The sequence below is a fragment of the Schistocerca americana genome, chromosome 2 (assembly GCF_021461395.2).
Source record: "Schistocerca americana isolate TAMUIC-IGC-003095 chromosome 2, iqSchAmer2.1, whole genome shotgun sequence".
Taxonomy (NCBI): Eukaryota; Metazoa; Arthropoda; class Insecta; order Orthoptera; family Acrididae; genus Schistocerca; species Schistocerca americana.
This window is the reverse complement of record NC_060120.1, coordinates 294,673,314-294,689,825: the sequence shown is the minus strand read 5'-3', so window position 1 is coordinate 294,689,825 and position 16,512 is coordinate 294,673,314. Positions and strand designations below refer to the sequence as shown.

At 43.4% G+C, this 16,512-nt stretch overlaps 1 protein-coding gene across 1 annotated transcript in view; it reads left to right on the top strand.

Moving 5' to 3' along the window:
- LOC124588879 (neprilysin-2-like) overlaps positions 1–16,512 on the top strand; it is a 202,233-nt gene that overhangs the window by 67,672 nt on the left and 118,049 nt on the right. Inside the window, exons 3-6 of the mRNA XM_047131502.1 lie at positions 322–402; positions 5,977–6,225; positions 14,418–14,632; positions 15,937–16,113. Coding sequence (XP_046987458.1) covers positions 322–402; positions 5,977–6,225; positions 14,418–14,632; positions 15,937–16,113 — 722 coding nt within the window. The remainder of the gene's footprint in view (positions 1–321; positions 403–5,976; positions 6,226–14,417; positions 14,633–15,936; positions 16,114–16,512) is intronic.

The following is a 16,512-nucleotide window of genomic DNA, read 5'->3' as shown; positions in this document are numbered from 1 at the left end:
CAAAACCAGTCTGATGTTCTGTACACTCTTATTCGACGAGACGTTAAGCCCTAATCTCCCTTTCTATTTGTGATCGGTGGCTTTGGGTGATTACGTAACTCTTCAATATTTGTAAGCTCTTGTGACTATTGCCTGCTTCTGAGAACTCACGTCGCGGTCTCGTGGTCTGTCCAGGAATTGGCAGCAATCTGTCTCTCGCTACAGATATTCGCCTTGCACCTTGCGGGCTGCAGGATTGATAATGCTTGCACTTAACTGACTGTTGCCATGCAGACGCGACAATGCTGGTGGCGTTTGAGTCCAGACAGAACGTGTCTACAGGGGCTGCCCAGGTGTCGGCATCCGGGTCCGTCAACCAGAGCCTGCAGAACGTCTGCCTCACGCCAGGATGTGTCCGTGCAGGTTAGTATTCGTGTTCTCTTTCCTTACTGCCTGCAGTTGTAAACTTAGTAGTACTGTGTGCCCAGGAATAAGAGTAAACACAACTTACAACCACTGCACCTGGCCACATCAGTGATCTCATGACAGAACTGATGCTGTCAGTAGTGGGGAGGGGGAACATGTGAACAAGTCTCGACTTGTCTGAGAAAGTAAACATGCATGTCCATTAGACAGAATATGAAATGCTTGAGGATTGCTTCAGCTACTCTTTTTAATATGCTTGAGCAGATGAGAGCAAGTCTAATCACTAACGCCCTTTCACGCCTCCACCTCCCTCCTCGCTGCACAATGTGTGACGCCAGGGGGAATGTGCTTCCATGTATATGTAGTTAGCAAACTCGCAGCCGAACCGTGGAAGGTGGCGCAGTGGTTAGCACACTGGACTCGCATTCGGGAGGACGACGGTTCAATCCCGTTTCCTGATTTAGGTTTTCCGTGATTTCCCTAAATCGCTCCAGGCAAATGCCGTTATGGTTTCTTTGAAAGGCCGACTTCTTTCCCCGTCCGTCCCTAATCCGAGGAGACAGATGACCTCGCTGTTTGGTCTCTTCCCTCAAACAACACCAACACGCCCCCCCCCTCTCCCACCCCAGCCGAGTCGAGACTTGTACCAGATTTAGGAGACGTAATGAAGTGATACATGTGTATGTATTCTTAGTCTGAGGATCTCATTCAAAGCGATCCTTGATGACACAAAAAATGGTAAGCGTTTTGTTCTGCAAAATAAAGTTTGTACCCCAGTATGAGGCCACTACAATCTTTCTCTGACTCTGAAAAGCAGTTTACAGTGTGTAGTTGAATGTACAGTAACTCTAGTTTTTTTGTATGTGAATATGTATTGAAATCAGCTGTTAAAACTACTGTTAAGTGCGCTGTTTCACCCAAATGTCACGCAGCTTCCACTGGATGTTGGCTTAAGTGAGTCAATCATTACTAAGTGTATCTTAACCTATAACATAGATCAGTAGCAGCAACTACAGAATACATCGGTACATATTTTGGTAAAAAATGCGGACAATTTTTGGTTTCTTTAAAGTGTGGTATAAAAATTGAACTATTCCCGTTGACAAGTCTATCTTAAACTTTAAGTGAAATCAGTAGTCAGAGTAAAAGAGTCATGTGTGCTTTGTACTGACACAGGAGAAATCATTTGGTATTTTGATAAATAATACAATTTTATGTGATTGAGTGGAAAGTTCTCGGTAGGTTTGCAATTTCAGATTCGGATAAAATCGCTCTTTTATTGCTTATGTTAATGTTCATGTTACATCCCCCTTTCAGTATACTGTTCATTTCGTTAAACTGCACTTCGAAGTCCTTTCCTGTTTCTAACAAAACTACAATGAAATCGAAAAACTTAAAACTTTTGTTTGTTGCTCTTGAACTAAAATTCCTACTCCAATTTGTTTCTTGCTTTCATTTACAGGTTGCTCAGGGTACAGGTTGAATACCATGAGGGATAGGCTAGAACTCTGTCTCACTCCTTTCTCTAACCCTGCGTCCGTTTCATGTCTTGAACTGCTATTTGGTTTCTGCACTAGCTGTAAATAACTTTGCGCTCCCTCGTGCCTTCGGAAGTTTAAAAAGTGTATTCCACTAAAAATTTTCAAAATATTTCTCCATAGCTGCAAATGTTATAAACGTAGGTTAGTTTTTCCTTAAACTACCTCCAATAAATCGTACGGTCAATATTTCCTCGCGTGTTCCAACATTTCTCTTTAACTGATCTTCCCTGATGTAACCTTCTAGCAATTTTCCAGTTCTTCTCTAAATAATTCCTATTAATATGTTACAACCATGACTTATTAAACTGGCAGTTTGGTAATACTCACTCTTGTCAGCACCTGCTCTCTTTGGAATTGAAATTATTACATTCTTCTTAAAGTGTGAGAGTATTTCACCTGTCTCATATATCTTGTGCGCAAGACGGAATACTTCTGTGATGACTGCTCTCCCAAGTATATTAGGTCAGAATCCGCCTGCTTCGCTGAGTGATAAAGTGCATGCATACTATGCAGCGGGCCCGGGTTCGATTCCTTGCCGGGTTGGAGATTTTTCCCTCTCTTGTACTGGGTGTTGTGTTGTCCTTATCATCATTTCGTCCTCATCATCATTTCATCCTCATCACCGACACGCAGGTCGCCCACTGTGTCGTCGACTGAAATAAGACTGCCACTCGGCGGCCGCACTTTGTCGGATGGGGCCTCCCGTCCAACAATGCCACACTCTCATTTCATTAGTAGTTCAGAAGGAATTTTGTGTACTCCATGGTTCTTGTTCAGCTTAGATCTTTCAGTGTTCTATCAAATTCTTCTCTCCCCATCTCATCTAGATCCAATTCTTTTCTCGTTTCAATAACATTGCCTTCAAGTTCTTTCCCCTTGAATAGTCCCTCTGTATATTCGTTCCACCTTTCAACTTTCCATTCTCTGATTAGTACTTGTTTTACATCTGAGCTCTCGATAAACATAAGGCTACTTCTCTTTCCTCCAGGTCCACATTCATTTCCCTGCAGACGGTATTCATCTTTTCCCTACTTATTAATGCTTCTATAGATTAGCATTTGTCCTCCAGGCAATCCTGTTTAGACATTTTGCTCTTCCTGTTAACCTCATTGTTTAGACACCTGCTTCAATTGCTGCGTTTTTTATGAAACCAATACCTTCTGTGGTATCTAACGCTTCCTATTAATTCTTAACTTTTTAACTATTTGATTGAAAACAACCCATTCGTCATTACTGTAAACCTTTCCTCTTTTACAGTCAATGATATCTTTGAAACTCTAAGAAACGTCTGGTTTCTTCGAATTATCCAGATCCTAGCTATTTAATTTCCTACCTTTTTGTAAATAAATCAGTTTTAATCTATTGTTCATGTCCCATAAATGTCCGCCCCGGTAGCTGAATGGACAGAGTGACGGACTGCCGTCCTAAGGGGCCCTGGTTCGATTCCCGGCTGGGTCGGGAATTTTCTGCGCTAGGGGACTGGGTGTTGTGTAGTCTTCATCATCATTTCATTCCCATCCGGCTCGCAGGTCTCCGAATGTGGCGTCGAATGTAATAAGACCTGCACCAAGGTGGCCGGACCTGCCCCGTCAGGGGCCTCCCGAAAAATGACGCCAAACGCTCATTTCTATTTTTTCCATAGCCAATAAATTATAGTCAGAGACCACATCTTTCCCTGCAAATATCTTTTGAGGCGGCGGCCTATTTCAGGATTTTCTCCTCAAATTTGCGTGCAAGAGTCTTTTGCTCTATTTATTTTCCGATTATATTTTTGATTGTCGACTTCTCACTTGTTTTGCACGCAGTTTACGTGAGTGTTTAGGGCGTAGCTTGTAGCAAAGTAAGTAACAAATGTTTCTGTACCTACCGTAACGTTAATTCTTGTAGTACGTTTGATGCATCTGGTCTAGATAGTGGGAACTTCTCTTTGCTGTGGACAGAAACTTGTGGAACGTTTCGCACGCTCTTGAGTGGCTGCCTGTCACTAAAAGTGCAGGTTTCACGTTAGCTGACCACACTAGCAACCGGAGAAGCATGTCATGGTTTATCTTGCAGGTACGTAGAACAATGGCCAGTGGAACGGTCGACTGGCGTCCTTTGTGGCAGAAGGGAAACCAACGGCGGAGAGGGCGAGAAGTCTGCGTACTTGAAAACTGTTATTCTTTCATTCCTTCCCCCTCGTCCATATCCTCCTACTACTTTTCCTTCTGTTCCTCCTTTTACTACCGAATCCCAGTCACCCATCACAATACAGATCACCCGTACATTACTTCAGTTTATTCATTATCTGCAGAGTTCTATAACATATAAAACTGTACGACTCTGCTGGGTGTGTGTATTTTGCTACAATAATGTGTTCACTACCTGTTCTTAGTACCCTACTCAACATATCTAATTTCTTATTCATTGTTACTCTTGCTCCTGAATTACTTGTGTTTGATTTTGTATTTGTAACCCTGCACTCACCTGAGCAGAAGTCCTGTTCATCCTGGCAGTGAACTTCACTACTCCTTACTGTGTTTAGCTTCGAACTATTTGTTTCTGTATTTAGATTTCCTAACATAACTGGCTGATTAAGAGATACAACATTCCACAGTCTCATTCACAAAATGTGAATTTTGTTTTCCCTGATGACGCTATCTTCCTGAGTAGTTCCCACCTGGAGATCCATGTGGGGACTATTTTACCTTCGGAATATTTTGCACAGGATGATGTCATCATGATTTAACTATACAATACAACGGCATGTCCTTGGGAGATGTGACAGCTGTCGTTTCCCATGCTTTCAGCCATTCACACTACTAGCACAGAAAGACCATACTGTCTAGTGTTAAAAGGCCTGTTGGTATTTTATAGAACAGTCTAATACAGACAATTTAGATGTGGAAGTACATTACAGTACTTAATTTGAGAGTCCACATTCACGTTTTATGTGCCACATAACCCGAAATTTACATCATTGATGTTAATGTCTTTACAGATTTTGATAAGTACGACAGACATTTTAAAAGTGGTTATAATACTCTGGCTGTTAGTTTGAGGGTCTCTTACTCCTTGCACGAAGCGGTGTACTAAGATTGACCTTAACACGCTCGAAAGTGTGTCTTAAACTGTTAGTTAGATCATTAGCGTCAATAAGTGAGCCACATGTATTTTAATAAGTAATACCGAAAATTTAAGTGTGTATGAACGTAATTTGAGAGTCCATTGCAGCTTAAATCAAGTGGAATATAAATACTGAACTCTACTCGTTACTAAGTGAGAAGTTCACAGAATGAGGTGTGATACGCTCTTATTGGCTGTTTCGCTGTAATGGCATGTAAAATATTGGACTGTGAGTGGCTATTTCGTTTTTACTGCTTATATAATACTGGCTTGTGATTAGAGGAGGGTGTGAGATAGATAGAGGAGGGTAGAGAGAGGGTAGGGAGAGGGGAAAGGAGTATAGAACAGTAGGGAGGCGAGAAAGGAATTATGATCTTATACATTTAGCATCAGTCCAACACTTCATCGTCGTTGACTACATAAGGTTTTTCAAGGTCAATGACCCCATTCAAGGACAAACTGTATTCCTAATTGCCATTGTATTCCTACTTGTGGGCATATGTGTGTGTGTATAGGTGTGTGTGTGTGTGTGTGTTTGTGTGTATGTGTAAGAGGCAGAAAAGCAGAACTGTACTGTTAATTTAGACATAGTGTGACATGCTCCAAAACTGTTTCGATGTGTGCAAAAGAAATGCCCAAAGGTGCAAGCACATATCGACTGATGATCTTTTCATGAGCAGTACCAGTAGTGAATTAAGGTGTTATTATTAAGGCATTACCTGAACTACGAACAGCTGTACAAGTACAGTGCACAACATGCTTAAAATATTTCATTAATTATTGAATTGTTCTCAAATATACATATTATACCTTTCCACTCAGGAAAGTGGCCCTCTCTAAAACTTACTGCTGTCCCACTCAGTAAATCTGTGTAAAGTGATGCAAGGTCAGCAAGTGATTTACAGTGTAATGTCTCCCTGGGTAGCGTCCGAGGTGCTCAGCAAACTGGACCCATCAGTCGAACCCTGTGACGACTTCTACCAGTATGCGTGTGGCAACTACCTGCGCACCACTAACATCCCGGATGACAAGTCAGTGGTGAGCACCTTCTTGGATCTGAGAGAAGAGCTCCAGGAGAAGCTGCGCAACGCCATAGAAGAGGAGGAGACCCAAGCAGTGGTCCCCAGGAGCTTACAGCTGGCACGCAACCTCCACACCGCTTGCACAAACAAGAGTGAGTCTCATTCCACCAAGAATTATCCGCTGCCAGAGTCCAAGTGCTGTATTTTGATACCATTTCACTTGCTACTCAGGTGCAAGAGTTAGTTTCCATCTTTGAAGTGACTGAGCACTATTTTACTTTCTCACCTCTTACACGCCCTTTTTGATCCGACTACCACCCTACATTCCACTGTGTCTCAAATCCTCCACCAACACCCTCACATGCACAATCACACCCTGTCCCGCTACTGAAGCCCTTAAAATAAGACCCGACAGATTTCCCGTTATATTAGCTCTCCACCTACGTATCACTTCCAATTTCATCTTCATGACCTCATTATCCAATTTCATCCACTTGTCTGCTTGGAGCTGGTCCTGAAGCCTCTGATTTGTGCTTTCCAGCCACCTTACCGAAGGGAAATTACCACCATCCAACAGAACATATATGCCATAACTACTAGAGAGAGGCAAAAAGTGAAGACAGTTTTGTAAAGGGAACTGTCTAATTCAAAAAACAACTTTGTAACATCACTTGTATCCGTAATCTCTCAACTTCTATGCACTTGGTGGATCTCTTGATAGGCTTGCTAATTCCATCTTAAGTAAAGTTTTGGGCTTTGTGCTCATCCACTCTTGAACCACCTCTGCAATCTCATCAACTGTCGAAAACATGAAGATTGACGAAAAAGGTGAAAATCACTTAGAGCTCAGTCAGGATCTTACAATGTTCCAGCAGCTCAAAATTTTGAATGGACTGGATTACTTTCCCAGCCATATGAGGGCGCGTATTCTACTCAAGCAAAATCACACGTTTTGAGAACTTCTCTCTCCTCTGCATTTTGATTTTGGGTTTCAGATCGCGCCGTAGCTCACAGTAACTTTCACTGTTCACTGTTTACTTTTAGGAGTGCAGTGAGTCATCAGTGGACCTTTCACATCTCAAAGCACTGTTGTCTTCAAATTTCCTGTAGAAACTAGGTTTCTAAATTGGATGCCTATGCACAGCCGCTTTCTCTGTGTTCCGTAGCGATGGACACTGTCTCACCAAAGGTTACTACGCCACTGAACAAGTCTCCCTCTTCAAGACAACATAAAAACGATTTCAACCTTCTTGTTTCTGTTTGTCTGTCAGTTGATATGGTACGCAAAAGATACAGACTTGACGACAGTTTCGCAATTTGACGACTGTTGTAAGAGTTGAATTGCTGTTTCATCGACTGTGGCGCTAGGACTATGAATAATCATGCGCACAGCTACCCCAATGGTACTGTTCATTTGCAAAACTCATCGCCTACCCGAACGCTCTTCATCACAAACATCTAACTGCAAACCTACTGTTATCTACTCATAATATCTCGTTCGTTAATTGTGGGACAGCTCTCACCATACTGTAGCTGCATACTGAGAGTAGTTTCTTTAACTTCGGTTCCTTTGGAGTACAAGAAAGAACCTACTCCCCTCATTTCTTCCATGGTGCACACGGACAACGGGGTACTTGTAATAGAATGCTGCGAAATGACTGCCATTACTAACTGCAGTATTCACTAGTCAGAACGGCTAAAGCACAAGAGCAAGAGTGAAAATATCGTGCGATTTTTGAGTCTGTGCTCAAGAAGTGTGGAGAGGAAGAGAAAATGCATTTACTTATTGACTTTTGTCATCAGATCACCTGTTTTATAGAATACAGTCTATTTATTTTTTCTCCTTTCAAAGCTTGGTTTAATTAGTTAAAATTTTAATAAACTGAACAGCCAAGGAGCTTTAATATTCTTCGGCCAGTCTGCTTCCTTTATGGGAACGAAATAAGAGTAAAAAAAAAAACCGTGCCTCGCTTTTCTACCACCAATGATCTCAACAGCTTCTGGTGCTATCGAGAAGATGATAAGAACAGGGGACGTGTATGTAGGATACTTTTTTTAAAATGTTCCTTTACACTTCTCTCCTACCAAAACATCCAATATTGAGGTTTATGTCTACGTTACAGCGAAGGCTACTTTCTTGAGGTGTCAGAAGAGATTTCGTGTGTAATAGGACACAGACGAATTTCGAAAAAGGACAGAGGGAACTCATCTAACGAAAATTAAAATGAAATACAGCAATGCGTAAGGAATCATCTGAAGGTTTCCTTTTGAGGGCGCGACTGCGATTCTGTTATATAAACACCAACTTGTAGGCGTGGGATCAGTGTGGCATTAGTGTCTTTCCGAGATGTCCAGTAAATGTGGACCCGCGAACTATGGCGACATTATTATCGAATGCGTCCACACAAGTCCAATGTGCTATAATTCTCTTCTTGGCTGTCGAAGGAAAAATATCGGTAGGCATTCATAGGAGAACGAAGACGGTGTATGCAGCACCATGTCTTTCGAAAACTACCATTCTTGAATGGTGCGCCACGTTCCACACTGGTCTCGAATCGACAGAGCACGCTGGTTGATCAGCCTCATGCAACTCAAGCGAGAGGCACTCGAGCGCCTGCTTCGTAGTTCTGATTTCTCGGCATGCGATTAACACTCCTTCGGTCCTGTAAATAAGGCCCTGGAGGGTCGAAGATTCCTGCTGGACGAGGATGTGTAGCAGGAAGTTATGGGCTTCTTCACTGAGCTTTATGTTCAACCTGGGACGTCGGTGGGATGATTGCCTCCTTGCTTGCGGCGATTTTGCCTGATTGGCATGCCGATGTTAGACTGTATGGCCTTCGAACGGGATCATTTTGATCGCTCCTTATATTACACTACTGGCCATAAAAATTGCTACACCACGAAGCTGACATGATACAGACGCGAAATTCAGCCGACAGGAAGAAGATGCTGTGATATGCAAATGACTAGCTTTTCACAGCATCCACACAAGGTTGGCACCGGGGGCGACACCTACAACGTGCTGACATGAGGAAAGTTTCCAACCGATTTCTCGTACACAAACAGCAGTTCACCGGCGTTGCCTGATGAGACGTTATTATGATGCCTCGTGTAAGGAGGAGAAATGCGTACCATCACGTTTCCGACTTTGATAAAGGTCAGATTGTAGCCTATCGCGATTGCGGTTTATCGTATCGCGACATTGCTGCTTGCGTTGGTAGAGATCCAATGACTGTTAGCAGAATATGGAATCAATGGGTTCACAAGGGTAATACGGAACGCCGAGCTGGATCCCAACGCTGTCGTATCACTAACAGTCGAGATGACAGGCATCTTATCCGCATGGCTGTAACGGATCGTGCAGCCACGTCTCGATCCCTGAGTCAACAGACGAGGAGGTTTGCAAGACAACAACCATCTGCACGAACAGTTCGACGACGTTTGCAGCAGCACGGACTATCAGCTCGCTGACCATGGCTGCGGTTACCCTTGACGCTGTATCATAGACAGGAGCGCATGCGATGGTGTACTCAACGACGAACCTGGTGCACGAATGGCAAAACGTCATTTTTTCGGATGAATCTAGGTTCTGTTTACAGTATCATGATGGTCGTATCCGTGTTTGGCGACATCGCGGTGACCGCTCATTGGAAGCGTGTATTCGTAATCGCCATACTGGCGTATCACCAGGCGTGATGGAATGTGATGCCATTGGTTACACGTCTCGGTCACCTCTTGTTCGCATTGACGGCACTTTGAGCCGTGGACGTTAAATTTCAGATGTGTTACGACCCGTGGCTCTACCCTTCATTCGAGCCCTGCGAAACTCTACATTTGAGCAGGATAATGCATGACCGAATGTTGCAGGTCCTGTACGGGCCTTTCTGGATACACAAAATGTTCGACTGATGCCCTGGCCAGCACATTCTCCAGATCTATCACCAATTGAAAACTTCTGGTCAATGGTGACCGAGCAACTAGCTCGTCACAATACGCCAGTCACTACTCTTGATGAACTGTGGTGTGTTGAAGCTGAATGGGCAGATGGACCTGTACACGCCATCCAAGCTCTGTTTGAGTCAATGCCCAGGAGTATCAACGTAGTTATTACGGCCAGAGGTGGTTGTTCTGGGTACTGATTTCTCAGGATCTATGCATCCATATTGCATGAAAATGTAATCACATGTCAGTTCTAGTATGATATGTGTCCAATCAATACCCGTTTATCATTTGCATTTCTTCTTGATGTAGCAATTTTAATGGCCAGTAGTGTGAGTACGGAACGTAATATGCATGCAGAAGCTAACTGAGCAATAACGAGGCTTAAGAGAGTGGAAGCCTTCCACTTCTAGTTTAATTTAAACCTGAAGTGTGACTGACATGCATCTGATCATAGCCACTTGTAAATAGAGGTAACCTGACTGAAAATATTTGTTTCGAATTGATATGGACTTTCGCTAAGCATAGGGGCATAAAAATTTGTGGTTAATAAGTATTAACCAAGGAAAACCTGAAATTAGAATACTCGCTGTAGAACTCGTACATTTACTATGTATATAAAGAAATTGCACCTTACAGTTACAATTTGTGGAATGCAAATATTTCAGCTAACTGTTCGCTATATCTCATAGTAATCTGAAAAATCCTGAGCTACTGTGGTCGCAGAAATCATCTTGACATCTCCGCCTCTGCTTACATGTGTCTCCAAGTTGAACAGCAACACACAAGCCGAAAATTTTACACACACCAAAAAAAGGTTTTGCATCACCTCGGTTCCTAGAGTTCCGGAACCTGAACCGAAAATTAGAGTAGAGATCAACATAAACATCATTTCCGCCCTTTTTACTGCTCATGAAACCCACACATTGCATATTGTACCACAATACAGCGAGACCTTCAAAGGTTTTGTTCTAGATTTCTGTACACACCGGTACCTTTAATACCCAGTAGCATGTCCTCTTGCGTTGATACATGCCTGTATTCGTCGTGGCATACTATTCACAAAGCACTGTTGGTCCCGATTGTCCTACTCCTCAACGGCGATTCGACGTAGATCCCTCAGTGTGGTTGGTGGGTCACATCGGGCATATACAGCCCTTTTCCATCTATCCCAGCCCTGTACGATAGGGTTCTTGTCTGGAGAACATGCTGGCCACTCTACTTGAGCGATGCCGTTATCCTGAACGAAGTCATTCTCAAGATGTGCACGATGGGGGCATGTTGTTGGGGCCCATCTGTATCGCGCAGCATGGTGTCGTGGTTGCAAAGGTGGACCTGGCCACGGACGTCGGGAGTGAAGCTGCGCATCATGCAGCCTATTGCGCACTGTTTGAATCGTAGCTCGACGTCCTGTGGTTGCACGAAAAGCATTATTCAACTTGGTGGCGTTGCTGTCAGGGTTCCTCGGATCCATAATCCGTAGGGAGCGGTCATCCACTGCAGTAGTAGCCCCTGGGCGGCCTGAGCGAAGGGTGTGATGGACAGTTCCTGTCTCTCTGTATCTCCTCCGTGTCGGAACAACATCGCTTTGGTTCACTCAGAGACGCCTGGACACTTCCCTTGTTGAGATCCTTTCCTGGCACAAAGTAACAATGCGGACGCGATCGAACCGCAGTATTGACCGTCTAGGCATGGTTGAAATACAGACAACACGAGCCTTGTACCTCCTTCCTGGTGAAATGACTGGAACTGATCGGCTGTCGAATCCCCTCAGTCTAATAGGCGCTGCTCATACATGGTTGTTTACATTTTTGGGCGGGTTTAGTGACATCTCTGAACAGTCAAACGGACTGTGTGAGCGATACAATATCCACAGTCAGCGTTTATCAGTTCTGGGAACTGGGATGATTGCAAAACTTTTTTTGGTGCGTATATTTAATAGATCTGCAATAACGACGTAAGTAGGATACATCAAATCAGCTTGAAATATAAATACGTTTCGAGAATGTGGTTCTTGAGTGAACACATGTAGGTCTATGGGTCAATGCTAAATGTAAGTTATACCGTTAACTTACACTATTACTGTTTTCTTACCGATTTTTGTTTTATGTAATTAATATTCCTAATTATTTCTATGATAGTTCCGTGGAGTTGAATTTTTTACGCGGTCGTGTAGTTTCGAATAGGGCCCAAAGTCTTAAGAATTTATTTTAAAAGAAAAATGCGATACACCTATCGCTAGCCATTAGCGTCCAAAAGTATAAGATATTGCATAACGTGGGATACGTATCTACACACATAAGTTTCATTCTGTTCTTGTGTTCACGATAATAACTCACAGTTTGATTATTCAAAAGGATTATTTCAAAGAATTTTAAAAGATCCATTGAGCTCGTGGTCGCTTTTCTACATGACTGCAAATATTTGATCATCTATGTGTAAGGGGCCCACATATTTGTTAGTGACAGTTTGGTAGACGAGGTGTAAGTTTGATCATAAGGCCGAAAAAATTCCATTTATTCTGAAACGTCATATAATGACCCATATTTGAGTGCAAGGAAGATATTTCATGAGCAAATACATTCAACGAACTATGCTCCCTTATATTATCACTAGATACAACAGAAAAAATAGTCACTTCACTACAGTATTAATGCCTGAATCGTTATTTTTCAAATGTAATGGCAATAAGATAAGTCACTTGAAACCTTGGATTACTGATAAAAATTGGATATTGGTCCCTGCATGTTTTAAACAAGTTGAAAGTGGAAACAAATACCTAACGTTTTCCACGTTAAACACACGTAAAATGTATAAAATGTATCACGGACAGAAACCTAATTCTCCATGATCTGCAAAACCACGTAATGTATTACCACATAAATACAGTGGATATGTGCAGAACCCGTAAAACTCGCACCACTATTCAAAAAGAAGTGGGATGAAAACGCCATTTAACTATTACAAGGCAAAACGTCTGTAGTACGAGGCAGATTGGCACGTCCAGTCACCACATCAGCAGCAAGAAGAGAATGTCTTCGTGCGTAGACCACGAGGCCTCGTGAATCAAATTCTGCCGCCTGGTTTTCTCACCGACCGACTCCAGTCCAAGCTTGCAAGGCAGACCTTGCAGTTTCCACTCAGCGATGTGCTACAGTAGCACACAGACGGGAATGAGCAGCTCTTCCAGGCAGATAAGTGATTATATGGCATGAATGATGTATTTCGCCGCAACAGACGATATTCAGAATGCGTGTCTAAGTAGGCACAGATTTGTGTATTGGTCACATAAACACCCATACGGTCGCTTTGTTACTGGTGGTGAAGGGTCTTCTATCATACAGCCATAGACTCGTTATACTGTACCTACAATCCACGCAGCGACATCCAGTAAACTAACTTGACTGGCATTGACGACTTACCTCAGTTCAGAAGAAGCATCGAGTCTTTTACAAGGATTTATTTACCTTTCTGAGTGCTTTGAAAATCTACTGCGCACCCACAGTCTCTATAAATAGGTATATCTGATGTAGATATTAAGTCATTCATGTGTGAGTGTCATGTGGAAAACCACCTGTAGATACCATGGGAGACATTCTTGGGAACCATTTGGAACTCCTCTTCTATATACATTGCAACATGAGATTCCGAACACTTCCATTAGATACCAGAGCAGCCATCCTTGATGTTACTTTGAACGCCTCCTTTATGTAGTATAAGAGCTGTCCTTTGGAGACTACTTGGAACACCATCTGTAGGTGCTATGACAGCCTTCCTAAAGCTAATGTAGATCACCACCCCTAGACATCAGGAGAGCAAGCGATGGAACCCAATCTCTGGGACGTGGAGCACGAGGGAGAGAGTTCGTTTTGGATGCCTAGTATGGATACCATGGTAGCTTTTCTTGAAGATCACTTGGAACAGCTCCTCTGGGTATGAAGATGGACCACTTTAAGACCCTCTTCATACATCTTTACACACTGTGATATCTGTCATAGTGGGACCAGTTGGAATACCTCCTCAATACACCTTAGCAGCTGTCAATGAGGGAACAAACTGGGACACCTCCACTAGATATCTTGGCAAATATCTATGGAGAAACCATCTGAACACCTTCATTCCATGGGAATTTACTGTGTATAGTGCCATAGAGTAAGAACAGAATGGCCTCTTGCATGGAAACTGACCATTTCCTAACAAAGACACTGATTTTATTGTGTACTACATTTCTATGATCAGTGTACCACAGTTTGAGTCAAGTATTCCAACGTCTCCTTGTTCACATGAAGTTTTCCAGTAAATGGTCTCTAGTTAATCCTCAGATGTGCGATATGGAGTACGAGATGGTCGCTGGAAAGTACATTACAGGTCCAATTATTTGACGATACCCTGCGGGTGCCATCAGAACGGATCGAGTCCCGCGGCCTGGAGCCACTCCAGAGGGTCCTGAAGGACGAGCTAGGCGGCTGGCCTGCTGTAGAGGGCGACTCTTGGTACGAGACGAGCTTTGATTGGCTGCACAGCATCTACCGCTTCCGCAGAGCCGGCTTCAGCATCGATTACTTCATTAAGTTCCAAGTGAAACCTGATGTGCGCAACTCCACGCAACGTTACATGCATGTAAGTACCCCAAACACTGCAGTCCAATGTATTTGTGTCTAGAGATGATAAAGTACGTCAGAATGTCTGAGAATTGGATTCAACCTGCCTAGTAGATGATAAACTGTATTTCACATAGGGGTCGAACTAAATGTGTACTTCTCAAAGTTCTATTCATGTGAGCCATATAAGCAAGGATTGTCGACTGTGTATGTATGTGTGTGTGTCCCACTGTGTTGCTCTGTCAGCTCAGTATCACCCCCCCCCCCTTACTCTTTGACTCTTTTTCTCTCTTTTCATCTCACTATCCTCCTTTCTCTTAATCTAGCTCTCTTTCCTTAATTTCCTCACTCTGTGTTTGATCCACACTTCGTCACTTTCCTTCTGTCACTCTCTATCTCTCTCGTTCTGTTCTCACCAAGCAAGGTGGCGCAGTGGTTAGCACACTGAATTGCATTCGGGAGGACGATGGTTCAATCCCTGTCCAGCTATACAGGTTTAGGTTTTCCATGATTTTCCCAAATCACTCCAAGCCAATGCTGGGATGGTTCCTTTGATGGGGCAGCTGATTTCCTCCCCATGCTTGACTCAATCTGAGATTGTGCTCTGTCTCTAATGATCTCTACGTCGACGGGACGTTTAACCTCATCTTCCTTCCTCCCTTCCTGTTTTTCGTTCTCTATCTCTCTCTCTGCCTCTCTTAATCTGTCTCGCTGTGTTTGTTCCTTACTTTCGCTCTGTTTTTTTTTTGCTATCGCTCTTCCTATGCTACTTCCTTTCAGTATTCATCCCTTCATCCCTGTAGCATTTGTTCTTTCTCTCCCTGTCGATTTATTCTCTTCTCTTACTCTCACTGCCTGTCCTTTTTTTCTCTCTCTCTGTCTCTCTCCCCTCTCTCTCCCTTTCTCTCTCTCGGTTTCTTTCACATGCACCCTCATTCTTCATATGAATACCAATCCGTGTGTTTGTCTCTTCCTTGTCATCTCTCTCTCTTTCTCTCTGTTTCTTTCATCTACCACTTCCTGACAGTGTGTTCCATCATCACCTCTCTCTCTCTCTCTGTTTTTCTTTCTGTCAGCTTCTCTTGTCTCGTCCTTTATATCACTCTTACGTTAATGATATTCCATCTATACCCTCACTCTGCCTCACGGTCTCTTACTTCATCCTCCTCTCCCTCCCTCTCTCTCTCTCTCTCTCTCTCTCACTCTCACTAGGTCATCCTTTATTTAATTACCTCTTTCTCCATGCCACCTCATCTCTCCAGCTGTCCGTCTCCCTTCCTCTAACTGTAATACGTGGTAACCCTTTCCCTTGTGTCTCTGCAGCTGGACCAGGCATCGCTGGGTCTGAGCCGCGAGTTCCTGCTGAAGGGTCTCTCGGACAAGCGGGTGGACGCCTACTACCAGTACCAGGTCGACCTGGCAGTTCTGCTGGGCGCCGAGAGGACACGCGCTGAGCGCGAGCTCAGGCAGTCCCTCGAGTTTGAGATAGCTCTGGCCAACGTGAGTACATGGCACATTAGGTGGTTAAGGGTACAGTTTGATTCACAGTCATGCCAACCTCAAACAGGTCTGAATAATTCCTAAATCAGAAACAACTTTGAGGAGTTTCCATTAAAATCAAGGTTGCAGTAACGCACGTTAGAAAATCATGACAACATAATAAGTTGAGTCTTTACATTGGAACCATGGACCCACTCGTTTTTCAGGAACAGACACAGAATATGAACGCTGATGATGTGTCGTCTGACCAATGTCCATGTACTAAATACTGTGTTCCAGAGAGGTATGTGAAACTTTGAGTCCTGTTGCAGGCATTAATTCGAAGAGGGAACTGTAAATATACATTACTTCAAGTCACTCACTGTGATTCTCTGAGGACGACGACGGGCGGTGGCAGTA